This window comes from Ochotona princeps, chromosome 3 (genome assembly GCF_030435755.1).
Source record: "Ochotona princeps isolate mOchPri1 chromosome 3, mOchPri1.hap1, whole genome shotgun sequence".
Taxonomy (NCBI): Eukaryota; Metazoa; Chordata; class Mammalia; order Lagomorpha; family Ochotonidae; genus Ochotona; species Ochotona princeps.
The window spans coordinates 25,865,178-25,889,273 of NC_080834.1; the positions used below are offsets into that span (position 1 = coordinate 25,865,178).

General features: G+C 63.5%; 2 protein-coding genes across 3 annotated transcripts in view; both read left to right on the forward strand.

Moving 5' to 3' along the window:
- The window catches only part of PTTG1IP (PTTG1 interacting protein), a 118,978-nt gene that overhangs the window by 82,676 nt on the left and 12,206 nt on the right, over nucleotides 1-24,096 (forward strand). The window lies entirely within an intron of this gene.
- ITGB2 (integrin subunit beta 2) lies at nucleotides 4,160-24,096 on the forward strand. 2 transcript variants are annotated; one of them, XM_058661535.1, is made up of 16 exons: nucleotides 4,160-4,288; nucleotides 10,292-10,352; nucleotides 10,533-10,621; nucleotides 11,943-12,120; nucleotides 15,473-15,643; nucleotides 16,216-16,457; nucleotides 16,763-16,918; nucleotides 17,318-17,413; nucleotides 17,597-17,686; nucleotides 18,281-18,421; nucleotides 19,369-19,556; nucleotides 20,080-20,324; nucleotides 20,761-20,980; nucleotides 21,154-21,356; nucleotides 22,381-22,547; nucleotides 23,843-24,096. In XM_058661535.1, exons 2-16 carry the CDS (start codon nucleotides 10,295-10,297, stop codon nucleotides 23,903-23,905), a joined length of 2,307 nt encoding a protein of 768 aa, XP_058517518.1. In that variant the 5' UTR covers nucleotides 4,160-4,288; nucleotides 10,292-10,294; the 3' UTR covers nucleotides 23,906-24,096. The 2 variants fall into 2 exon arrangements, with proteins under 2 accessions (XP_058517518.1, XP_058517519.1); XM_058661536.1 differs by lacking the exon at nucleotides 4,160-4,288 and adding an exon at nucleotides 7,737-7,839.

A 24,096-nucleotide genomic window follows, 5' to 3' on the forward strand; every position in this document is an offset into this window, starting at 1 on the left:
GGTTGCGCAGTGCTTGGAGGATAAGGACCACACGGCAGGACACATCTGGGGCTGAAGCGACATACACGGGCCCCTGGAGGACCAGCCCCTCCCAGCCAGGAATGCAGCAGGCGTGATGGGGGCATGCCCGCAATGTTGCCTCCCTGCTCAGCCAGGCCTTGAACTCACATGGCCGCAGTGCTGGACTCATTACCCGGCCAGGCCCTGACCACGCATGGCCACAGTGCTGGCCTTGCTGCCCGTCTGGGTCCTGACCCTTCCTGGCCCAGAACAGCAGGATCGCGGCCAGCGAGGAGGTGCCGAGGCCCCTGGGAGGGGCAGCTCTGACCCTGCAGGAGGCTCACCCAGACCACGCCCCAGGGCCTCTGCCTGGGAGCTCAGCTCACAGTGCCAGCTTGTCAGGGTCATGAACTGGAGCAGGGCATGGCAGGGGCCCGGGTGCTGACCTGTGTGGGAGCCGGGCCCCCAGGCTCAGCGTGTCCCTTGTGGCTGGGGTGCAGGGCCTCCCATTAGAGTGGGTGGGAGTGTGGTCAGCTCCCACCCCTAGAACTGTGCGCCTGGTCCTGGTCAGGCAGGCCCCACTGGAGCCCTGCTTCCTGGCACCCGCCTGGGTGTCCCCGACAGCAGTCCCTGCTTGGAGCCCGGTCCTTCCTGCCCCCAGCCCTGCAGGGCCGCCTCTCACCCATCTGATGCACAGAGAGCCGTGGTGTCATCGGGGTCTAGCTCCCCCGATGCCTGGCGCCCCAACTTCTCCTTTCTTGCGAGCGGGGGGAGGGCGATGCCACCTCTTCTGCTCTCTCCCACGAGAAGAAGCAGCCACAAAGAGGAAGGCAGGTAAAAAGGAGAGTGGGCGCAAGCTGTGTAGGGTGGCGGGCTGGCAGGACCCTGGCAGGGGTGGGACCAGCCCCAGCCTCAGGCACGACCCCAGCTGCCCTACCTACAGCCAGCCAGGTGCCCCTGCATTGCCCCGGTGGGGGGGCTAAGTGAGAAAGCTCCGGAAGGCACTGTGGTGCCCACACTGCTTCCTGCCCTGCTCCCCACATCTGTGGGCATTGGCTTCCAGCTGTGATGGCAGGGCAAAGAAGCCTTGGGCAGGTGGCAAGGCAGGCTGCAGGGGTGGGGAAAGAAGAAATAAGTGGGGGTGGGTGAGACAGGAAGTGGAAGGCCGGAAGGAGGAGCTGGGGGCCGAGAGGCGGTTCGGGCTTAGCGGCCCCGTGGCTCTCAGCCGGATGCCAAGGCTGTGCCTTCTCATCCTGCACTGGCACCCTGCCCTTTCCTCCAGGTCAGCAGAACAGCTCAGTCCCCTCCTCACTACAAACTTCCTCCCCTTACACTGTCTCCTCATTAACATTCTTGCATTCTAGCTTTCAAACCCTGCTCTCTGCAAGCTGCTTCGCAGAATATTACAGAATTCTACCCATCACCGACAAGCTGCTTCTGTGGCTCTCCAGCACACGCAGGGCCGCCCTGCGTGGTTGTGGACGGGGCACAGGCCAGCACCCAGGGCGGCTCACCTGGCCTGCGGTCTCTCACCGACTGGCCTCGTGGGCCCCATGTCTGGCTTAGATTTTGGTCCCCATGGCGAGGGCCCACCACGTGCCTCCTGAGCCGCACAGGAAACCGAGGGCGGAAGCAGCTCCGTGTGCTTGGAGGCACTGTGTGCTCAGAGGCAGAGCTTGGGGGCTGACCGAGGGGAGCTGCCCCCTGGGAAGCATAAGCAGTGCTGTTGAGGATTGTGTGGGGTGAGGGTGGTGACTGGCACCCCTTCCGCCTGGGGCAAGGTGCCCAGTGCAAGCAGCGCTGAGGTAAGCTCAGCGAGGGGTGTGAACCAGCAGATGATGGAGGCGTGCGCTCTCTCTCTCTCTCTCTCTCTCTCTCTCTCTCTCTCTCTCTCTCGGTATGGCAAGTAAATAAGAAAAAGGGAATTTGAACTCCATTGTGTGTGACCCACATTTCCTTGCTCTTTGTGTGTGTGTGTGTGTGTGTGTGTGAAATATTTCCTTGCTCTTTGTGTGTGTGTGTGTGTGTGTGTGTGTGTGAAATATTTGTTTATCCGTTTGAAAAGCAGCGAGAGTGTAGGCTCCATTCCTCGGGGCGCTCCCCAAAGGCTGGGCCAGGCTGAAAACACGTGGCAGGAGCTGCTTCCGGGTCTCCCATGCAGGTGCAGGGTCCCAAAGCTGGGTGGGAAGTGGAGCAGACAGGAAATGAATCGGCGGTGCCCATGTTACGCCAGCGCTGCCAATGGCAGCTTTATGCTCCACGCCACAGAGCCAGCTCTTAAAACAACATTTTGTTTAAGGTCTGTGAGATCAGTGCACCCTCCGTCACAGGAGCAGCAGCTTTGCGCAGGGCTCCCTGCCCTGGGACGGCAGGAAAGGCCAGAGCTGCGGCCCCTGCTGCCTGCGGCCTGCTCCCTGTTTATGTGAGCCAGAACGAACTTTCTTTTAAGATGCGACATATCTAATGTGGGACATCCCCCCTTGCAACCGCGCCTCAGGTCACACACTCACACTGTTGTGCAACCTCACCTCCAACTGGCTCCAGAATTTTCCGTCTTGCAAAACTGAAACTCCACCTACTGAACATCTCCACACTTCCTCTAAGAAAACAAATGGCCCGGAACCCCACCTCCAACGTCTCTCCCACTCCCCACCCCCACTCACTTGGAGGCGAGGCCTGAGTGTCACGCGTGTCGTCTGACACATGGATACAGGCCTCTCAGAGACACAAGCCAACACACCTGCGGGTATCTTCTGTGGTCCTTGGGCTGGGGCCTACTGATAGGTCGTGCTGGGGCTGTGCCAGAGCTGTGCTACGCCTGTGCCAGGGCTGAGTCAGGGCTGTGCCAGGGCTGTGCCAGGGCCGAGTCAGGGCTGTGCCAGTGTTGTGCCAGGGCTAAGTCAGATCTGGGCCAGGACTGAGCCAGGGCTGTGCCAGGGCCGAGTCAGGACTGTCCCAGGGCTGAGCTGGGGCTGAGTCAGGGCTGTGCCAGGGCTGAGCCAGGGTTGTGCCAGGGCTAAGTCAGGTCTGAGCCAGGACTGAGCCAGGACTGAGACAGGGCTGTGCCAGGGCCGATTCAGGGCCAACTCAGGGCTGTGCTATGCCTGTGCCAGGGCCGAGTCAGGGCTGTGCCAGGGCTTGGCCAGAGCTGGATCTGGGCTCAGCTGGGACTGGGTTAGGTTTGTGCTGGGGTTCAGCTGGGAGTCAGACATTCCTAGACAGTTGGCAGGGACCTGCCTCCTAGAGTCCTCACCCACTGCATGCCATGTCTGTCCTGGCAGGCAGCTGGGATGGGGCTGAGCAGGGCCTTACCCAGGCGCTTCTACACAGGACACGGTGTGCTGTATGCCCACTGCCAGGCGAAAAGGCTACCCCACAGCATCGCCCTTGACAGCAACCCTGGATTCCCTGCCACGTGTGGAAGACGACACAGCCCAGGATGGGCTCAGCCCCTGTCCAGCCCCTGCCCAGCTGTTGTCCACAGTAGCATCCTTGCTAGCAGCTTTTCTGGTTCCGGGTCACCATGTGCCCAAGTTTTCATGTCTCCATGTGTCAGGGTGCCGCGTGCCCATGTCACTGTGTGTGTGTGTGTGTGTGTGTGTGTGTGTGTGCATGTGTGAGGATCACCACGTGTCCAGGGCGCTGTGTGTGTGTTTGACCCCTGCAGAGGAGGGCTTCTCCATGGCCTTCCTTTGTCCATCTTGTCCTCTCGACCTTGCCACTGGTCTGCCAGCCTTCTCTCCTGCCCGCTCCCGTTCTGCGAGCCCAGCACAAGGTCTGTTCTCATGATGCCACACACCTCCCTCCTCAGAGCCGTGGTGGCCTAGGGCCGGGCCAGGCACCTCTCCCACCCGCGACTGTGCCACCCTGGCCCTCTGTGCTGGGGATGCTGTCGCCCCCCCGCCTTTGGCTTTTCTTCCCTGCTGGCCCCCAAGGGGACCAGGGGCCCCTTTTTACTTCCCCAGTGGCTCCCAGTTTGGGGGCTTGTGGGCAGGAACGCGCAGCCCTCCCCCACCAGCCTCCTGGCCAGGCCAGGCTTGCTTGGTGCCGCCTTCTCTACACACCCACTGCCTGCAGGAATGCACATGCTGCATGGCGCATCCGCCTGGGCGAAGGCCCCTGTGGGGCAAGGAGCCCCACGTCACCCCGCCCCTGGAGGAACTGACCGAGAACCGGAAGCACCAGGCCTCACGGTGGGGCCTGGTGTCTTCCTGCAAGACCGCACAGCCCGCCTGGGGAGCGACAGTAGAAGCCACCTCCAACCAGGCCGGGACCCACGGAGCCGAGTGTGAGTGCAGGGGCCCCTCCACGTCCTGGGCAGCCTGAGCTTCGTCCTGGGGCAGCTGCCACAGCCCGCACAAGAAGCCCCTCCAGGGATGTGCCTGTGGCCCTGGCACGTCCCAGACCTCGGCTCCAGGTCCCCCTTTTCTGAGCTGTGGTGCAGGCAGAGGCTGTGTCCCCCACACCCGGGAGGCAGAGCCACCGGGAGCAGTTACCTGGGCCCTTGGTTCCAGGCCAGGATCTCCCAGCAAGCCAGGTGCTGGTGAGTCTCGGGCATTTGGGAGCCACAAGGTCCAGCAGAGCCAGGAGGAGGCTCAGGCGAGGGTTGGGAGACCCTGCGCTGGGGGTGCTGGGCAGGGCCACCGCCAGCAGTGCAGGGGGCCTGAGGCCTACATGGGACAGTTGCACGGCCTTTTCTGGGTGTCTGCGAGGTGTTCATGTCTGTATGTGTGTGTGATAGACTTTGTATGTGACACATGCGGTCCTGTGTCTGTGGCGTACACTGCAGTGCCTCAAGGCAGTGGGTGCAGAGGGCTGTGCGACCCTGCTCTTGGTGGTTATGAGGGTGCTGCCACAGGTCCAGGGCTGGCCTCTCCTCAGACCTGCCGGCTCTGGCAGGAGAGGTCCCCAAGGGCCAGCACCCCCCTGCTGGGCTGACCCTGCACCCACAGTGCAGACTCCTCCTGGCTTCTTGGCAGGAATGTGGTCAGCTGGGTGGTCCTGCAGGAGGTGTCACATGAGGAGTGTTCAGTAAAGGGAACTGTTGTCATAGGGATGTTTCCTGCAGGCAGAGACCCCAGATCAGGAGCCGTGTGCTGGGGGCGAGGGTGGCTGAGCTGGATTCCCGGTACTGGGAATGAGGGTGGCTGAGCCGGCCTCCGGGAAGTGGGCGAGGGTGGCTGAGCCGGCCTCCGGGGAGTGGGCGAGGGTGGCTGAGCCGGCCTCCGGGGAGAGGGCGAGGGTGGCTGAGCCGGCCTCCGGGGAGAGGGCGAGGGTGGCTGAGCCGGCCTCCGGGGAGAGGGCGAGGGTGGTGGGTAAAGCCCACTTCCCAGGGCAGAGCCTTGCTAGGTCTGGCCATACTGGCAGGTCCCAGGGGTACCTATTGCCTGTGAGGCAGCCAGCAGTCTGTCCATGGCCGGAGCCCTATCTGGCTGGCACTGGCTGCTGGAGATGGCTGCCGTGGACACAGGCCTGGGCACCAAGAAGCTCCCTTCTGGGCAGTCCCAGTGGATGCCTGGGGCCACCCACAGGCCAGCAGAGCCCGGGAGCTGACTGTACCTGTCCTGCAGGACAGAGCTGGCCTCCCTCCCACAACAGACCCTGGCCAAGGCCTCAGTCCTGGGGAGAACCCTGGGGCACGTGAGCTCGGCTCGCCAGCTGCTGCCACCATGGCGCTGGGCCTGGACCCAACCCACGAACCTAGAGCAGTTCTCATTCAGTTGCTAAACCCCATCCAGGGCCATCTGCCTGGGAGGGCAGGGGGAGCGTCACTCAAACAGGACAGAGCCCCTCCCCCAGGTCCCTATCTACAGACCTCCCCCCAGGGCAGAGGGGGTCCATCCCCTGGCAGTGAAGGAGCTGTGAGGGCTGGGCCAGTCACCTCCAAGCTGGCCCAGCTGGGCAGGCAGGCCATTTGCCTCCTGACTCTCCTGGGAAGGCAGGAGGTGTCCAGACTGCCTGCTTCCAGCAATCAGGGCCCAGCGAGCCGCACACAGGCCCTGCTCAGTGCACACACCCATAGCCCAGCAGGGGCAGGTGCGCTGGGGGGATGTGACTGGAGGTGTCCATCCCCCTGCAGGACACTGCTCCCGCACCTGACTCCTCATCAACATGTCTGGGCTAGCATCCCAGGAGCCATTCCAATTCTGGCTTCTTGCTACCCTGGCCCATCAGGCCGCAGGTTGAGGTGCTGGGGTCTCTGCTGCTCACAGGGGAGACCCAGATGGCCTAGCCCAAGGCCTGTCTGCTGCCAACATTGGGGGAGGGAGCCAGCTGGGAGGTCTCTCTGTCACTGTCTCGAATGAACAAACATTACAGGGAAGCTGTCATGTAGCCACAGGAGGAGCCGGGGAAGGTCCTGGTAGCAGCTTCCTTTCCATCCACTCACTGATTCAGATTGACAGAGAGAAGGAGAGACAGAAAGAAAGATCTTCCTCCTGATGGTTCACGTCCCATATGGTCGCAGTGGCCGGAGCTGAGCCAGTCGGAAGCCGGGAGCTTCTTCCAAGTCTCCCACAAGTGTGAAGGGGTCTGAGGACAGGGGACATCTGCTGCTCTCCCAGGCCACAGGTAGAGAGCTGCATGGGAAGTGGAGCAGCCGGGACATGAACCAGCGCCCCTATGGGATGCTGGTGCTGTAGGGGGAGGACCAGCCTCCTTTCGCACCACACTGACCCCCAACCACCCGCCTTCCACTGTGAAATCCCCCGAGGCTGCGCTCACACCTCTGCCACTGTGTGGGCTGCCACCCAGGCGGGGCCACACGGGGGTGTGGATGGGCACGGGTGGCGTTGCTTGGGTTTCTACTTTGGGCAGACACTGGTTCGCAGCCAGTGCCATTCCCTCTGGGCCAGGCAGGTGAAGGCTGCCCCGCAGCTCTGCCTGCTGCTTCCTGCAGGCTGCGACCTCACACTCCCGCTCACGGTCCGGCCTCTGCCCGCTTTGCTCCCTGCCTGCTGTGCCCGGGTCTCGAGACGGACGTCGGCCCCTGCCTGCCTGAGCATTCAGAGCCGGCTGCTCGGGGCCGCGTCGGGAGCAGAAGCCGATTCTGATGTCTGCACTGGCCCCGAGCCTGCGGGGCATCCGCTGTTCCCTGGCCGGGGAGGCGTCCAGCAGAGCACTGCCCTGTAGAATTGGGCCTGTGTGATTGGAGGGGCGTGTGCCACGCCGGGCCCGGGCTGGGGACTGTGGCAGTCCCAGAAGGGCGAGCCCACAGTGTGTCTCCCAGGCCGGGCAGGAGCCTGCCAAGTGCCCCCAAGCCTCCTGCCCTGTGAGCTGTGCATTTGCCCTTTGTCCCCGCTCTGCCTGGAGTGCCCATGACTGGCCGGCACTGACCCAGCCCCTGCCCGGCACAGCTCTGTCTGCCGCTCACTTTGGCCCAAGGTCTGTGTCTTTCTTGTTCTCACAAAGAATGCCCACGGCCTGGTGAGGGGCGCTCTGACCCATGGCTGCCTCTGCGCCTGCGGCCACGCCCTCCCAAGGCGGTTCCCATTTCTGCTGGGCAGAGGGGTCAGGTCTGACGCAAAATCTGGGTGGGCCCGGAAGACCTGGGTGTCTCAAGTGGCCTTGGCTTAAGTTTTTGCAACTTGGCGCAGCCACGGCACCATTGGAAGCCCTGTGCCCACTTCCACTTTCTGTGCCAGCACCCTGCCTTCCCCCAGTGTCCACTGCAGGTTCTCCCTCCGTCAGTGTCCGCTGTGATCCCTCTAACACCGTGTTCCGGTCGCAGAACTCCGGAGTCCAGAGCTGGAGGTCTTTTCCGTGGGCTGTGCTGCTGCCTGGGAGAGTGGCCGGCCCACAACCAGTGGAGGATCCAGGCTGGGGAGGCTGAGCGCTGTGGTGAGCACCTTGGGGACACGGCCGTGACTGTGCCGGTAGCTGCGGTGAGGGCGGTGGGGACAGTCCACAGCTGTGCCAGGAGCTCCGGTGAGGGCCTTGGGGACAGTCCACAGCTGTGCCAGGAGCTCCGGTGAGGGCGGTGGGGACAGTCCACAGCTGTGCCAGGAGCTCCGGTGAGGGCCTTGGGGACAGTCCACAGCTGTGCCAGGAGCTCCGGTGAGGGCCTTGGGGACAGTCCACAGCTGTGCCAGGAGCTCCGGTGAGGGCGGTGGGGACAGTCCACAGCTGTGCCAGGAGCTCCGGTGAGGGCGGTGGGGACAGTCCACAGCTGTGCCAGGAGCTCCGGTGAGGGCCTTGGGGACAGTCCACAGCTGTGCCAGGAGCTCCGGTGAGGGCGGTGGGGACAGTCCACAGCTGTGCCAGGAGCTCCGGTGAGGGCCTTGGGGACAGTCCACAGCTGTGCCAGGAGCTCCGGTGAGGGCCTTGGGGACAGTCCACAGCTGTGCCAGGAGCTCCGGTGAGGGCGGTGGGGACAGTCCACAGCTGTGCCAGGAGCTCCGGTGAGGGCGGTGGGGACAGTGCACAGCTGTGCCCTGTGACTCCACCTGCTGGACATCTTTGATGGGGGAGCTGAGGTCACAGAGGTGGTGTTTACCCCAAATTCTGGCTGGTGCCTGTGGCCTCGCTTAGGGTTTCCTGCCTCAACCAGAGCCTGCTCTTGGTCTCTGGGCTCGTGTCTACCAGTGCCTGTGCCAAGTGGGACCACAGGTGCCAGGCACTATGTCTGATCTGTACATACGTGAGATCCGTGCCTGGCCTGAGAGCTGGTCCCATGTCCCCTCCTGTGGCACAGAGAAGAGCCAGGCTCAGGGGCCTGCACCTGGGGACCTGCTCTGGCTGCCTTCCCGTGTGGTAAGGAGGGTGGGCGGCCAGGCTTGGGAGCTAAGGCGCGTGCTCTGAGTTGGGCTTCCCTCCTGGCCGCTCAGGAACTATCATGGTTACCATTTATCTGAGCTCAGCTCCGGGACAGGCCTCCCCAGGGCCAGGCAGTGCTTGAGCTAGTGCGGGGCATTAGAGGGAGAAGGGACTCGGCTTCGTGTGGTCAAGGTCACGGTGCCATGGTCTGCCGGCACTGGGGCCCAGTGTTTTTGGGTGTGGTGAGGGGTGCACAGGTGTGGTGGGCATCTTGCTGTGCCAGGGTCCTCAGTGCCCCATTTGGGGACTCCAGGGGTCTACGTCTGCTTCCGGGCTTCAGGAATGGGGGATTGTGTCTGTGTCCATGGTGCGAAGTGTCTAGTAGGCTTGGCAGCTCCCCCATCCAGGGCCACATGTATGATGGCGACACCCAGTACTCTGCCCTCCATTGGAACAGTCACAGCTGCAGAGCAGGGTGGTGGACGCTGATGGACACTGAAGCCTGAGTGGTCCTAGGAACACAGGTGGACCTCTAGGGCACAGTGGGACGAGCCTCAGCGGCCTTGGCCCCTGCCCAGAGCTGGGAGATATGGGGGCTTCCACCCAGAGGACAAGTGACCTCATGAACTGCCCCTCTTCTGCTTCCCACCCGTGGGGAGCAGGTTCTGCTTCTGATCTTGGTGGGGAGTGTCAGGGGTTCATTTGGACGTCTTTGACCCTGGCGGTCATCTTGCTGGGGATATGGGGTAGAGGGGTGCAGAGTCATTCACATAAAGACAGACGGAGCCTGGGCAACACCCCGGCAGATAGTCCTCTGTTCCCGGGCCCAGTGCTGGTCAGCTCCGTGCCTGCAGAGCCTGGGCACCCTGTGTTGGGTGGAGGGGCAGGTGCCACAGCCTGAGTGCCCCCGCGAGAGGAGCCTGATCGGCCTGGGGAGGGGAGCTGCTCTCTGGTTTTGGAAGCCCAGCCCTATGTGGAGGCTCTGCTTCCTTCCGTCTTGGCAGCCTCCTCCTGCAATGTCACCTGGAGCCAGGCTGGGGTGCCTCGGGGGGCAGCTTGGGGGAGGAGGCTGCCCAGTCACTTTCTCAGCCTTGGCACATTCAGCTGGGACCACCGGCCCCTGGAGCCCCAGCTTTCAGCACAGTCTCCAAGACCAGGGACTAGGGTGCATCAGGCCACACCTCTCCCCTCAGCTCAGAGTGGGGCACACACACGTGTGCACATGAATTCAAGTGCAGTGTGCATACGTGTGCCATGCAGGCTTGCAGTTACGCCTGTGTGTGTGCGTGTGTAGAGGATGTGGAACACACTGTGATGAATGTGTATGGGGGTTGTGTTATGTGTGTGGATCCGCATGTGTGGTGGCTACGGATGAAGCTCTTCTGGGGGCTCCCGGGTGCCCTGGCCCCCTGCGTGGCAGAGCAGCCCACCCTTTCCCTGCACAGGACTCAGGGCACTGACCTTGGCAGCAGCATGGCCTACGGTGGGAGGGACTCCTGGGGTCCCGTCACCAAGGCACCTGCCTCTCTCCCCACAGGACATGCTGGGCTGGCGCCCCCTGCTGCCCGCCCTGATGGCGCTGCTGCCCCTGGGGTTTGGTGAGTCCTGGGGCCGGGTGCCAACGTCCTCCAGGGCAGCAGCTCTGCCACTGGATCCCCTGAAGCTGCAGACGCCCGGCTTGCCCCTCACCCACCTCTCTGTGGCTCAGCTAGGGTGGGGCAGGGCAGCCCACCCTCCACTGTCTCTCCCCCCTCCCTCACATCCGTGCCTGTCCTCAGTCCTTCCACAGGAGTGCACCAAGTACAAGGTCAGCAATTGTCGAGAGTGCGTGCAGTCGGGCCCTGGCTGCGCCTGGTGCCAGAAGCTGGTAAGAGCGTGCGTCTGTGTTCTTGTGGCAACAGTCTTTGCGTCTCCTGGCCAGGGACCTTCCCTGCCTCTGAAGCCAGTGGCAGCAGTGCCCACAGCTGCATCCTGGGGGAGCAGGAACAGCTCAAGTTGGAGGCACATGTCATCCGGGTGCCACCCTGCGATTGGACCCTGGGGCAGAGAAGGCCGGGTTCTGCGTGACCCTGCAGGGACACCCAAGGCTGCCCACGCTGCTGCCCCAGTCCGCAGCACCTGCAGCCTGAGCCCCTCACCGCGGGGCCGTGTCCGCATGGAGCCTGAGCCGCTCACCGCGGGGCCGTGTCCGCATGGAGCCTGAGCCCCTCACCGCGGGGCCGTGTCCGCATGAAGCCAGAGCCCCTCACCGCGGGGCCGTGTCCGCATGGAGCCTGAGCTCCTCACCGCGGGGCTGTGTCCGCACGGAGCCTGAGCCCCTCACCGCGGGGCCGTGTCCACTGAGGAAGCTCGAAGCAGCTTTTTATCCTCTATGCTCCTGCACAAGCTTGCAGTTGGGTCGACTGGTAGCTCCTACCATTCTCCACGTTCTCCAGTCTGGTGCCCCATGGGAACCCTTGTGTGGACTGGTGGCCTTGGGCTGGCCTATGTCCAGGGAAACTGGGGACCCTATTGGTCCATGTGTGGTGAGGGGGGGCCCTGGGCCAGTCTGGGAACGTGTGGGTGAGTGGTGCTTCCGATGGTCCCTCAACTCTCTTGGTCCTGCCTGGCCTGGCTTCTCCTTTCTCGGAAAAGCTGCCTCCCACCCCACCTAGTCTACCTCCTCGTTTGTTCAGTTGGATTAGCAGGGATTAAAAGGTGCCAGCCCTCAGCAAGGCGGCCAGCAGACCCCCGGGGCCTGAGGCTGCGGCCAAGGCTGGGCCCTGCCTGGCTTGGTGGCTCCCTGCAGGCATCTGACACAGGCGTGGGCAGCTCCCCTGTGTCTGCAGGGACCACACCTCAGTGCTGCTTCGCGGTGTGGCAGATGGCTCTCTGCAGTCCTCAGCTCTGAGTGGGATGGGGCTGAGGACCTGCTTGTCAGAACCCAGGGCAGTTTGATGGGAGAAAGTGCCCTGGAGGGGCCCCCTCTGGCATCCCTCTGACCCAAGGCAGCCCAAGCTGTACGGGGGACTCCCAACCCGCGCCCCTACTGGCCCCACTGGGCTTAGTCTGGACTCCTCGAGGGAAGGCGCCCAACCCCCACCTCCTCTGACAAGGAGGGTCCCAAGCCCCCAGAGGGGTGGCCTCCAAGTGGTTCTCCCAGGCCCCCAGGAGGGGTGGCTTCCCAACGGTTCTCTCCTGTCCCCTAGAACTTCACAGCGCCAGGGGAACCCGACTCCAGCCGCTGTGACACCCGGGAGCAGCTGCGAGCCAAGGGCTGCCAGGCCGATGACATCGTGGACCCCCGGAGCCTGGCCGAGCTGGAGCAGCTGGGAGACCAGAGGCAGCAGCTCTCCCCACAGAAAGTGACCCTCTTCCTCAGACCAGGTAGGTGTAGGCCCCAGTCTGCTCTGGGGGACAATGAGTTGGGGGGATGCCCCAGCCTGCTCTGAGAGGCAGTGAGTGGGAGGGGCTCCCCAGCCTACTCTGGGGGGGCAGTGAGTTGGGGGGATGCCCCAGCCTGCACTGGGGGGCAGTGAGTGGGAGGCGGTGCCCCAGTCTGCTCTGGGGGGACAGTTAGTGGGAGGCGGAGCCCCAGCCTGCTCTGGGGGAACAGTGAGTGGGATGGGGAGCCCAGCCTGCTCTGGGGCCAGTGAGCGGAATGGGGGCTCCAGTCTGCTCTTGGGGCACCAGCCTAGCCCACTGTACAGCCTGGTTCCGGAGCCCCAGCCCTTGCCAAGGCTGCTGGGTGACCTCAGCTCGGTGGGAGGCCTCTGCCCACAGCTGGGTTCTGCTTGACTGAGCTGGACTGCCCTCCTGCTGAGGCCGCATACACCGCACGCCTCCCCCTCTGTGCGCCCAGCCCGGTGTGGTGGTGACAGAGTAGTGGGGCAGCTTCCCCAGGGGGACAGGGCCTGGGGTCTGGGGGCTGCAAGTCTGAGCAGCATCTCCAGGCCCTGTGTGGGGACCCCAGGCTGGGGCACAGCCCAGCTGCAGCCTGTGTCCAGGAGAGAGCAATGCTGCACAGGGCGGGGGCACTGGACCGTGGGGAGGCTGCTGGGAGCACTAGCCCTGGCTCCAGGCTCACAGCCAGCTAATGCCGGGGTGGGAGGCAGACAGGCTGAGTGCAGCTATGCAGGCCTTGGCTGGCATCAGACTGGTCCCTACCTGTCCCCTGGAAGCCCTGGTCAAACGGTATGGAGACCAGGAGCATCTCAGGTGGGGGTCCTGCCTGGCTGAGTGCCATAGTGGAGAGGAGGGACACAGCCTGTGGTGGGCCACCCAGGCCAGCCCTGCTCCAGGCAACAAGCGCTTCAGCAGAGGCTGGGGCAGGCACCACTGGGGTGGCACAGCGGAGCATGCTTGCTGTTCACCCCAGACAGGAAACACCTGTCAGCCAGGAAAGCTGCTGGGGGAGAGACCTAGGAGTGTGCAGTGAGTGTGAGTGAGGGCTGTGCGTGTGTGAGTGTGAGGGCTGTGCGTGTGTGAGTGTGAGGACTGTGAGAGTGTGAGGACTGTGAAAGTGTGAGTGTGAGGGCTGTGCGTGTGTGAGTGTGAGGACTGTGAAAGTGTGAGTGTGAGGACTGTGTGTGTGTGAGTGTGAGGGCTGTGCGTGTGTGAGTGTGAGGACTGTGCGTGTGTGTGAGGGCTGTGCGTGTGTGAGTGTGAGGGCTGTGCGTGTGTGAGTGTGAGGGCTGTGCATGTGTGTGAGGGCTGTGAGTGTGTGAGTGTGAGGGCTGTGCATGTGTGTGAGGGCTGTGCGTGTGTGAGTGTGAGGACTGTGAAAGTGTGAGTGTGAGGACTGTGCGTGTGTGTGAGGGCTGTGCGTGTGTGAGTGTGAGGGCTGTGCGTGTGTGAGTGTGAGGGCTGTGCGTGTGTGAGTGTGAGGACTGTGAAAGTGTGAGTGTGAGGACTGTGTGTGTGTGAGTGTGAGGGCTGTGCGTGTGTGTGAGGGCTGTGCGTGTGTGAGTGTGAGGGCTGTGCGTGTGTGAGTGTGAGGGCTGTGCGTGTGAGAGTGTGAGGACTGTGAGAGTGTGAGTGTGAGGGTTGTGTGTGTGTGAATGTGAGGACTGTGAGAGTGTGAGGACTGTGTGTGTGTGAGTGTGAGGGCTGTGCGTGTGTGAGTGTGAGGACTGTGCGTGTGTGAGTGTGAGGATTGTGAGTGTGTGAGGGCTGTGCGTGTGAGTGTGAGGGCCATGTGTGAGAGCTCTGTGTGTGTCAGTGCTGTGTGAAGACTGTTGTGAGGGCTGTGAGTGTGTGTGTGTTGGGGTGGATGTGAGTATGAGAGCTGTGGGTGTGTGTATGTGCTGTTTGTATCTTTCTATGTGTGCATGATAAGTGTTTCTTGTGTGTGGTATGCACATTCTCTGTGTAAAGCAGTTACATGTGTGATTGCAGGTGTAGATACAGATGTAGGTGTGTAACTGGTGTGTGTGTGTGTGTGTGTGTGTGTGTGTGTGCCTGGCAGCTGTCCCTCCCCCCTTGGCTTCCTGAAGTGATGAGCTTGTTGGGAGCTCCCCACGTGCTTGTCCTGGGTGGAGGGACAGACGCTCTGTGAGGTGACAGTCGCGTGCAGGCTGTGAGGAGGCGGAGAAGGGGGCCTCCCCACGGGGTGCAGGTGCTGGGTCCCTGCCGGAGTGCAGCTCCAGCCGTATTCGGAGCTCGAGAAGAGTGTGTGGATGAGCGCAAAGAGAGAGAAAAGAATTGGACCAGTACAATCTCAGGATCACAAAGGACCATGCAAGGAAGCTGTCCCTTTGTATAGAAGCAGTCACAGCTCTGGCACAGACTTAAGCCATGGTCAAGGGGGTGTTTCCAAGGATAATTCTGCCATTTGTTTCACTGCAAAGCAGGGGGTTCTCCATCCTGACCCTGTGGTCAGGAAGTTCTCAATGAGCCGTGCATATCAATCAGTAACACATTCCTACTACAACCCTCATTCTACAACTTCATCTTGAATCAGTCAAGGGAGGAAGGGCATCACAGAAGGAGGGGGCGAAGGATCAAGGATGGTCAGTGGGGGCAGCGAAACAGAGACAGAGACAGCACGAACCGTAAAAGGCCCTTTTGCCAATCAGCAAATCAACTTCCAAGCTCACATTGGTGGTAAAAGCCAACTTGTAGTGGCAAACAATGCTTAAATAGATTACAGAATTCTCAGCAGGGTAGAACTGCCTTCAGGTGGTTGCCGGGCCCTGCCATGCAGCGGGAAATTCCTCCGTGGCCTTGCCTGCAGGGGAACAGTTCTCCACGCACTTCTGTCCTTTCAAGCCCTCCACACCCACTGCACGGACCTCAGCAGGTCCCGGTGTCTGCTGGGCAGCAAGCGGCTGGGCCTTAACTGGGCAGTCTTGGGCCTGAGGTTATGACCAACACTGAGCATGCCTCCTGCGGAAGGACAGCCTGGGTCCTGTACCAGGGTTCGGAGATGGGGTCCTGGCGAGGCCCCCCAGCCCCGTGCTCCCCATGACCTCACACAGCATCAAAGGGTGAGGGAGGTGCGGGGTGGGAACCTTCCGCCAGAGGCCCGAGGTGCTGGGCCAGGCCCTGGCTGAGCACACCCACTCGCACATGTCCAGGCCACTGCACAACATCTGGCCTGCGGCCACTGGCCGTGTTGGCGTGCTGGCATGTGGGTCTGCCTCAGCCCTGCTGCCAGGGCATGGGGACGGGTGAGGGTGCAGAGCCTGGGGCTGGGGGCACCCAGGAGCCCCTCACCCCAACCCCGTGTCACGGGCAGGCCAGGCAGCCGTGTTCAACGTGACCTTCCGCCGGGCCAAGGGGTACCCCATCGACCTCTACTACCTGATGGACCTGTCCTACTCCATGCTGGACGACCTCATCAACGTTAAGAAGCTGGGCGGCGACCTGCTCCGTGCCCTCAACGAAATTACCGAGTCCGGCCGCATCGGTGAGGCCTTCCCGGGCAGTTGGCACCTGCTGTCCACACACCAGAACCCACAGGGTCCCACAGGTGTCTCCAAGAGAGGACCGGTCACCTGCCCCCAAAGCAACAGCCATGGCCCAGCCCCTTGTCCCTCTCTTCTCCCCAACCTCATGCTTGCCATTAAAGGCCAAAGGCCCACGGTGCTGCTTATGCAAAACTAAAGGCAGCTGTCCACAGGCCATGCCGGCATTCTAGCACCGATGGGTAACAGGTTAACTACCAGCCGTCGTCTGGCACTGGGTGTACCCTGACCCATTTACAAAGTGCAAGTCTTGGGTGCCCAGATGGGTGAGAGGTTGGCCTCTCCTTGCACCCCAGCCGCTCCCTGGAGCAGCACTGCATGTTGGGCTGAACCTGTAAGACAAGCACACGTGTGTTCAGAGCCTTGCTCACGTGTGCAAGGCATGCGCACACTCACTCAGGTACCCGACAACACACTCCCTGCATACGTGCTGTCTTACCAGCCATGAGACCCGGAAGACGGGCTGTGGTCCTCGGGGGCCTCCCCAGCCTCATGCTGCCCCACCTGCCCACAGGCTTCGGGTCCTTTGTGGATAAGACAGTGCTGCCCTTTGTCAACACGCACCCGGAGAAGCTCAAGAACCCGTGCCCCAACAAGGAGAAGGCGTGCCAGGCGCCGTTCGCCTTCCGGCACGTGCTGAAGCTGACCAGCAACTCTGACCAGTTCCAGACCGAGGTTGGCAAGCAGCTGATCTCCGGGAACCTGGATGCCCCTGAGGGCGGGCTCGACGCCATGATGCAGGTCGCCGCGTGCCCGGTAAGGCCGCTGCCCCTGCCGAGTGACCCCAGGGCCAGGTGGGGCAGAGAGGGAAGTTCCCCCAAAGAGGGCCCTGCAGGCTCTCATGCTGACTGGCAACCCCCACATAACTTCTAGAATCTACGCATGGCATAGGCCCCTGCAGCCCTGAGTCTGGCCTGGGTGGACCCGACCCTGCTCCTGACCAGGCCAGGAGGGCAGGCTGGGGTCCCAGGGAGGGAGGGGCTCCTCCAGGCAGGGAGGGCTGTGCGTCCACCACCCCTGCTAGATCTTGAGGCAGACGCTCCTGCCCGCGTCCTGCCCAGGAGGAAATCGGCTGGCGCAACGTCACGCGGCTGCTGGTGTACGCCACTGATGACGGCTTCCACTTCGCTGGGGATGGGAAGCTGGGGGCCATCCTGACCCCCAGCGACGGCCACTGCCACCTGGAGGACAACATGTACCGGCGCAGCAACGAATTCGTGAGCCTCTCCCCAGCCCCAGTCCCCAGCCCAGCACAGCCCTGCGCAGCCCACTCCCTCCCACGGGACCCCTTTGCTTCCCATAGCCACCCGGCCCTACAGACCTCAGGGCCCGCAGAGAGCGGGGCTGGGCCCCGCCTTCCCCCCCAGCTCTCCTCTTCTCTTAGGGGACTGTCCCCCACTCACAGCCAGGAGAGGGACACAGGCACACAGATGAACAGGGACCAGGGTCAGCGGGCAGGACTGACTTCAGGGGTGGAGGGATCCCTTCCCCGGCGGAGGCCACGTGGCCAAGAGGGTCGAGGCTCCCATGTGCAGCTGGCACCGCTGGCCCAAGGCCACCCCCTGGCCAGAAGCACGCCTCGTCCCTGAGATGCGTGATCCGAGGTCTGTCCGCAGGACTACCCATCGGTGGGGCAGCTGGCGCACAAGCTGGCGGAGAGCAACATCCAGCCCATCTTTGCAGTGACCAAGAATATGGTCAAGACCTATGAGGTGCGAGAGGCGGGGCCTTGGTGAGGGGCGGGGCCTCGGGCGAGGGGCGGAGTCTGCAGCAAGGGGCGGGCTCTCTAACATGGCTGGAAGCTGCTGGTGCCTGCCTGTGGCCAGCGCTGCTGCATGGGGTCTCCCCGCGGGTCTCTGGGCTGATCGTGGGGTCCCACTCTCCCGGCCCTACAGAAGCTCACAGAAATCATCCCCAAGTCCGCAGTCGGGGAGCTGTCTGAGGACTCCAGCAACGTGGTGCAGCTCATCAAGGACGCCTACAGCGTGAGTGAGGCCCGCAAGGTGCCGGGCGGGCCCCCTTGGGCTCTGGACACACTGGCCCGACCTCTGCTCACGGGCGTCTCCCGGTATGCTCCGTGATGGTGTGCTGGGGGCTGCCACAGACCCCAACTCCCCCGGGCGCTTCATGGACGAGGAGACATGGGGAGCAGGCAGTGCCCCCACCCCAGGGTGGTGTCTCTGCCTGGCAGCTTCCCACCTGGCAGTCTGCAGTGTGGATGCCCTCGCCCCGGGGGCACAGGCCTGGTGGACCCCTGAACATTGCATCCTGGGGGATGGAAACCCCGTTGGTGCTGCACTGTTAGGGCCCTTGCGGGGACCACTTTGCTTCCCATGGCCTCTCAAGAGCCCCCCAACCCCAGAGGCTCCATGGGCTCCAGGTGCTGCCTGTGACCTGGGGGCACAGCACCATGGGTGGCAGCCCTGTCACATGGACACCCCACAGGCCTCTACATGGGTGTGGTCTGCGGTCAGTGGGACTGGAGGAGGGGCACACTGCCCACCCCATCCCACACACGCTGGGACCAGGGGCGGCTAGGGCATGATTCACCAAGGTGCCACCCTCGCCCTCCACTGTAGAAACTGTCCTCCCGAGTCTTCCTGGACCACAGCGCCCTCCCCGATACCCTGAAGGTCACCTACGACTCCTTCTGTAGTAACGGAGTGTCACTCATGGGCCAGCGCCGGGGGGATTGTGACGGCGTGCAGATCAACGTCCCGGTGAGCCCCCGGCCCAGCTTGGGGAAGGGGCTGCTGCCGTGGTGAGGCCACCCCGGAAGCAGGGGGAGGAGCTGTGCTGGCTAGCGTGCAGAGCGGCAGGGAAGCAGCCCCCCCGGGAAGCCAGCCCAGCAGGTGCCAGGGGGTACAGGCAGGGCACTAATGTGCCCCTCGGCCTGGGCACGTTCGCCAGCAGCTAGAAGAGCCTCAGGTGCCAGACTGACTGGGACTGGAGCCGGGCAGACACCGGGATGGCCTCGGCTTGCCTACTTTCCTTTGCTTGCTTCATTTTATTTTCTGAGAGAAACTTTAGGGTGTGAACCACATAGAACCTCATCTACAGCCCCTGAGTTCCCACCCTAGCATCTTAGATTGCGTGTATCCTGCAGCTGGGGCCTGCTTTTGTCGCAGGTTTAAATGACTGCACAGTGCCTGCAGAGGCACCGCTTGCAACATGTTGCAGATGATCATAGCTGGGGTGGGCGGTGGAGGAGGCAGTAGGGAGGGAGGTGGGGGGCAAGTGGCGGTGACGTGTGCAGGAAGGCCGGCTCACTCGGGGGTCTTGGCTGTGGCTGCTGCCCTGGGCACCCTCAGCTCAGCTCTGCTCTGCTCTGCTCTTGGGGTCAGCACAGAACTCCCGTCAGTCTCTTGGTGCACTGGGCTTAGGCACTGACTCTGCCTACGAGACAGCCCCCAAAGTTGCTCCAGGCTGAGCCAGGGATGGTGTTCCCCCAGTCAGGGGCTCTGGGGGCCTTGGGTGCTGGCGGGGAGAGCTGGCTGGAGCTTGCTGGCCCCTGGCTCCGGCTCAGCCCTCCCTCTCTTAAAGTCTCAGTTGAAGGCTCCCTGCTCCCTGCAAGTTCCTCTCCCCTGCCCAGTCCTGTAGCCCCCCACCCCATCCTATGAGGCAGGAGCCAGGTCTTGACACTGGCTACCCCACGGTCCCTCTGCAGGTCACATTCCAGGTCAAGGTTACGGCCACCGAGTGCATCCAGGAGCAGTCCTTCGTGATCCGGGCGCTGGGCTTCTCGGACACGGTCACGGTGCAGGTCCTTCCCCTGTGCGAGTGTCGGTGCCACGACCAGAGCCGCGAGCGTGGCCTCTGTGGGGGCAAGGGCTCCATGGAGTGTGGCGTCTGCAGGTGAGGGCGCAGGTGGCCCATGGCACCCAGGCATCCAGACTCCACCTGCAGGAGGAGGAGGGCTTGGGGTTTTTGCCTCAGTGCCCTCCCCTTAGTCCCCAAGCTAGCGTGTCTGTGATCAGTGTGTCCAGGCCCCACTCGGCGTGACCACCACCTCACAGGGCTGCGCCTCTGAGACACCTCCCCGGACCCATACACAGAGGGCAGGCGAGGCAGGAGGGGGTTTAAAACCCGCAGGCACTCGCCTGGGCAGGGACCAAGGTAGGGAGGTGTGAGAGGCTGCCGTGCCAGTTCCCAACAGCTGCCAGCGGCCCCAGGGCAGGTGAGAGCAGGCACAGGGCTGCAGCGTGGTCCCACAGTGAGGCTGCAGGAGCCACTGGTACTCACGCGTGCTTCTCTGCATGGCATCCTCACATGTGGGCAGACAGGGCATGGGACACAGGCTCGGGAGACCCTTGAGGGAGAGCAGACTGGTCAGCCAGGGACCTGGAGCCCTCCGTGCTGCCTCCCGCCCCCACAACAGGTGTGATGCTGGCTACATCGGCAAGAGCTGCGAGTGCCAGACGCAGGGCCGCAGCAGCCAGGAGCTGGAGGGAAGCTGCCGGAAGGACAACAGCTCCATCATCTGCTCGGGCTTTGGAGACTGCATCTGTGGGCAGTGCGTGTGCCACACCAGCGATGACCCCAACAAGAAGATCTTCGGGCGGTATTGCGAGTGCGACAACATGAACTGTGAGCGCTACAACGGCCAAGTCTGCGGAGGTCCGAGTGAGTGGCCACAGGGCTCGGCCAGCGAGGGGTGCAGGCAGCAAACGGATGCACCGATGCTTCCACAACAGCCCTCAGTGCACCCAGCTTTTGCACCAGCCTTGGGTCAGGGAGGGTATCTTCAAAGGGACAGCCCTGGGCAGGGACACTCAGAGCCCCAGTGAGGTCCCCCTCACAGGGGGGCATGTGGGCATGCAGACCCACCCAGAAGTTGCTGTTAGGGCTGGGAAGGCCTGGACAGGGCTCCTGGGTGCCCAGACTGCTGCATGAGGAGCGAACAGACAGGCCTGGGACAGTGGAGGAGGCCAAGGCCACAGGCCATGGCTGGGTGGTAACCCAGCAGAGGGTACAGCCGTGCAGATTGGTGGGGCGAGGACTCCAGACCCCCTGGGCCAAACAGGACAGGGAACCTGCAGTGGTCACTGCTGTCTTCCAGAAAGGGGGGAATGCTCCTGCGGCCAGTGCCACTGCTTCAGGGACTTCGAGGGCTCAGCGTGTCAGTGCAAGAAGTCCACGGAGGGCTGCCTGGACACGCAGGGCGTGGTGTGCAGCGGCCGTGGGCGGTGCGTGTGCAATGTGTGCCAGTGTGACGACTCCTACCAGCTGCCACTGTGCCAGGATTGCCTGGCCTGCACCTCACCTTGTGGCCAGCACATGTGAGTGCCCCCCGGGCCGGGAGTCCTGTCTGTGGCCTCTGTCCTCACTGTGCACCTGCAGGCTCTCTGCTGGTCCCACCCACCCCCTGCCTCGCTCACGGTGAGCACCCAGGTGTCCCACGTGGGTGCACCTGCCTGGGCCCCATCTCTGTGCTCACACCTGGCACCCATAGCTCCTGCGTCGAGTGCCTGAAGTTCGGCAAGGGCCCCCTGGAGAAGAATTGCAGTGAGGCGTGCGGGAACCTGAAGCTGATGGACAAACCCATCAAAGGCAAGCCGTGCAAAGAGCAGGACTCGGAGGGCTGCTGGATGAACTTCACCATGCGCCAGCTCTACGGGAAGAACAACTACGAAGTCCACGTGTTGGATGACCGAGGTGCGGCCAGTGGGACTGGGCCCCAGAAGCTGGTCACCCCAGACAGTGGGGGCTGCAGAGGGAGGGGCTGTGTGGGATGGCAGCGGCCGGAAGGCCAGTCCCACTCACCCACAGCCCTGTCCTTACCTTCCCCGTGCTGGGGGAAGGGCAGCTGGCACCTCCAACACAGCTCCTGGTGCCAGGCACAGTGGGAGACCTGCTGGGCCACTGCACAGCCCAACCCAGGTCACCCTCACCTTGTCCCAGATGGCAAGGGGCCAAGGCTTGGAGCTGTGCATCCCTAATTAATCCAACGGCCACCAGGAGGATAGGAAAATACTGCTCTGACTATGGGCACTGCTGGCCGCCTGCCCACACAACTCCTGCCATGCCAGGCCCAGTACGGCTGTGAGCTTGTAGAGCCTGGCCCCGTCTCCTTGTGGTTCAGGCCAGGAGAGTCAGAGACCCCGAAGTCCACATGGCACAGTGCTGTAGGTCAGAAGAGGAGGAGAAGGAAGAGAAGGAAGAGGAGGGAGAAGAAGAGGAGGAGGAGGAGGACGAAGAGGGGGAAGAGGAGGAGGCCAGCACCCAAGCAGAGTCGGCAGCGAGGGTCTCGGCCACAGGTCATCCCTGGTCCCAGCAGGTGCCTGGGGCCTCTCAGGGCCAGGAGTGTGTGTTCTGTAGAAAAGTGGCAAATCAACCTGTGCTGGTGAGAGTGGTGGGCAGCTAGGTGGCGCCGTCCTTCCTGGAGGCGCTGGGTGATGCTATGTAGACGAAGTTGTGTTGGGGGACAAGTGAATGAGAGTGAGGTGCTGCCCGCCACTTGCAAGCTCTGCCTTGGCTGGCTCCATGCCACCTGATAAAGGGCTTAGCCAGGGCCGCCTCCTGTCCCGCAGCCACAGGGCTGCTCCTGTGTCCTGCAGGAGTTGGCACTGGGCTTCCTTCCTCCCATTGCCATCCTCTCAGGCTAAGCTCCGTTGTGGGCACCCCCTGGGACCAGGCCAGAGGGGAGGAAATGGACATTGTGAGATGCTGTCCTCTGCAGAGTGTGTGGAGGGCCCCAACGTTGCCGCCATCGTCGGGGGCACTGTGGTGGGCGTGGTGCTCATCGGCGTCCTCCTGCTGGTCATCTGGAAGGCCCTGACGCACCTGAGTGACCTCCGAGAGTACAGGCGCTTTGAGAAGGAGAAGCTTAAGTCACAGTGGAACAATGTAAGGGGTCCTCTGGTTCCCCGCGTCCCAGCCCCCAGCTCCGGGCACCCCATGCTCCCCGCGTCCCAGCCCCCAGCTCCGGGCACCCCATGCTCCCTGTGTCCCAGCCCCCAGCTCCGGGCACCCCATGCTCCCTGTGTCCCAGCCCTCAGCTCCGGGCACCCCTGTGCTCCCCGCGTCCCAGCCCCCAGCTCCGGGCACCCCTGTGCTCCCTGTGTCCCAGCCCTCAGCTCCGGGCACCCCTGTGCTCCCTGCGTCCCAGCCCCCAGCTCCGGGCACCCCTGTGCTCCCTGTGTCCCAGCCCTCAGCTCCGGGCACTCCCCCGCCCCTGTGCTCCTCGCGTCCCAGCCCCCAGCTCTGGGCACCCCTGTGCTCCCTGTGTCCCAGCCCTCAGCTCCGGGCACTCCCCCGCCCCTGTGCTCCTCGCGTCCCAGCCCCCAGCTCTGGGCACCCCTGTGCTCCCTGTGTCCCAGTCCTCAGCTCCGGGCACTCCTGTGCTCCCTGTGTCCCAGCCCTCAGCTCCGGGCACCCCTGTGCTCTCTGTGTTCCAGCCCTCAGCTCCGGGCACCCCCCCGCCCCTGTGCTCCCCGCGTCCCAGCCCCCAGCTCCGGGCACCCCTGTGCTCCCTGTGTCCCAGCCCTCAGCTCCGGGCACTCCTGTGCTCCCTGTGTCCCAGCCCCCAGCTCCGGGCACCCCTGTGCTCCCTGTGTCCCAGCCCCCAGCTCCGGGCACTCCTGTGCTCCCTGTGTCCCAGCCCCCAGCTCCGGGCACCCCCCCGCCCCTGTGCTCCCCGCGTCCCAGCCCCCAGCTCCGGGCACCCCTGTGCTCCCTGTGTCCCAGGCCCCAGCTCTGGGCACCCCGTGCTCCCTGTGTCACAGCCCTCAGCTCCGGGCACCCCGTCCTCCCTGTGTCCCAGCCCCCAGCTCCGGGCACCCCTGTGCTCCCTGTGTCCCAGGCCCCAGCTCCGGGCACCCCGTGCTCCCTGTGTCCCAGCCCTCAGCTCCGGGCACTCCTGTGCTCCCTGTGTCCCAGCCCTCAGCTCCGGGCACTCCTGTGCTCCCTGTGTCCCAGCCCTCAGCTCCGGGCACCCCTCCCTGCCCCTGTGCTCCCCGCGTCCCAGCCCCCAGCCCTCAGCTCTGGGCACTTCCCTTCCCGCCCACCCCCGGGCTGCCTCTGCTGCTGGCCTGGTGCCCAGGAAGGTCATCCCGTCCCCTCCAGCTCTTCCCCAGAGTGGCAGCTTCCATGCTACCCTCAGGCCTCCCCTCTAACTGGTCCATGTGTGCGTCTCTCTCCAGGATAATCCCCTCTTCAAGAGTGCCACCACAACAGTCATGAACCCCAAGTTTGCTGAGAGCTAGGAGCCCCTGTTGGGGACAGGACTTTGGGGCTCCTGCAGCCCAAGGCCCCGCCACAGCAGCATCGTCCGTTTAGCCACGGCCACTGTCCCCTATCCCTTCACAGCGCCAAGCAAGGTCAGCCTCCCTGTGGCTGCAGGCTCCTGGGAGAGGCATGAGGAAGGCTCTGCTCTGCTCCCGGCTGTTGCACGCAT

Coding starts and splice junctions, on each gene's coding strand:
- ITGB2 (XM_058661535.1), top strand. CDS start 10,295: ATGCTGGGCTGGCGCCCCCTGCTGCCCGCCCTGATGGCGCTGCTGCCC. Junction 12,121..15,472: donor GACCCTCTTCCTCAGACCAG/GTAGGTGTAGGC, acceptor TGTCACGGGCAG/GCCAGGCAGCCGTGTTCAAC. Junction 16,458..16,762: donor TGCAGGTCGCCGCGTGCCCG/GTAAGGCCGCTG, acceptor CGTCCTGCCCAG/GAGGAAATCGGCTGGCGCAA.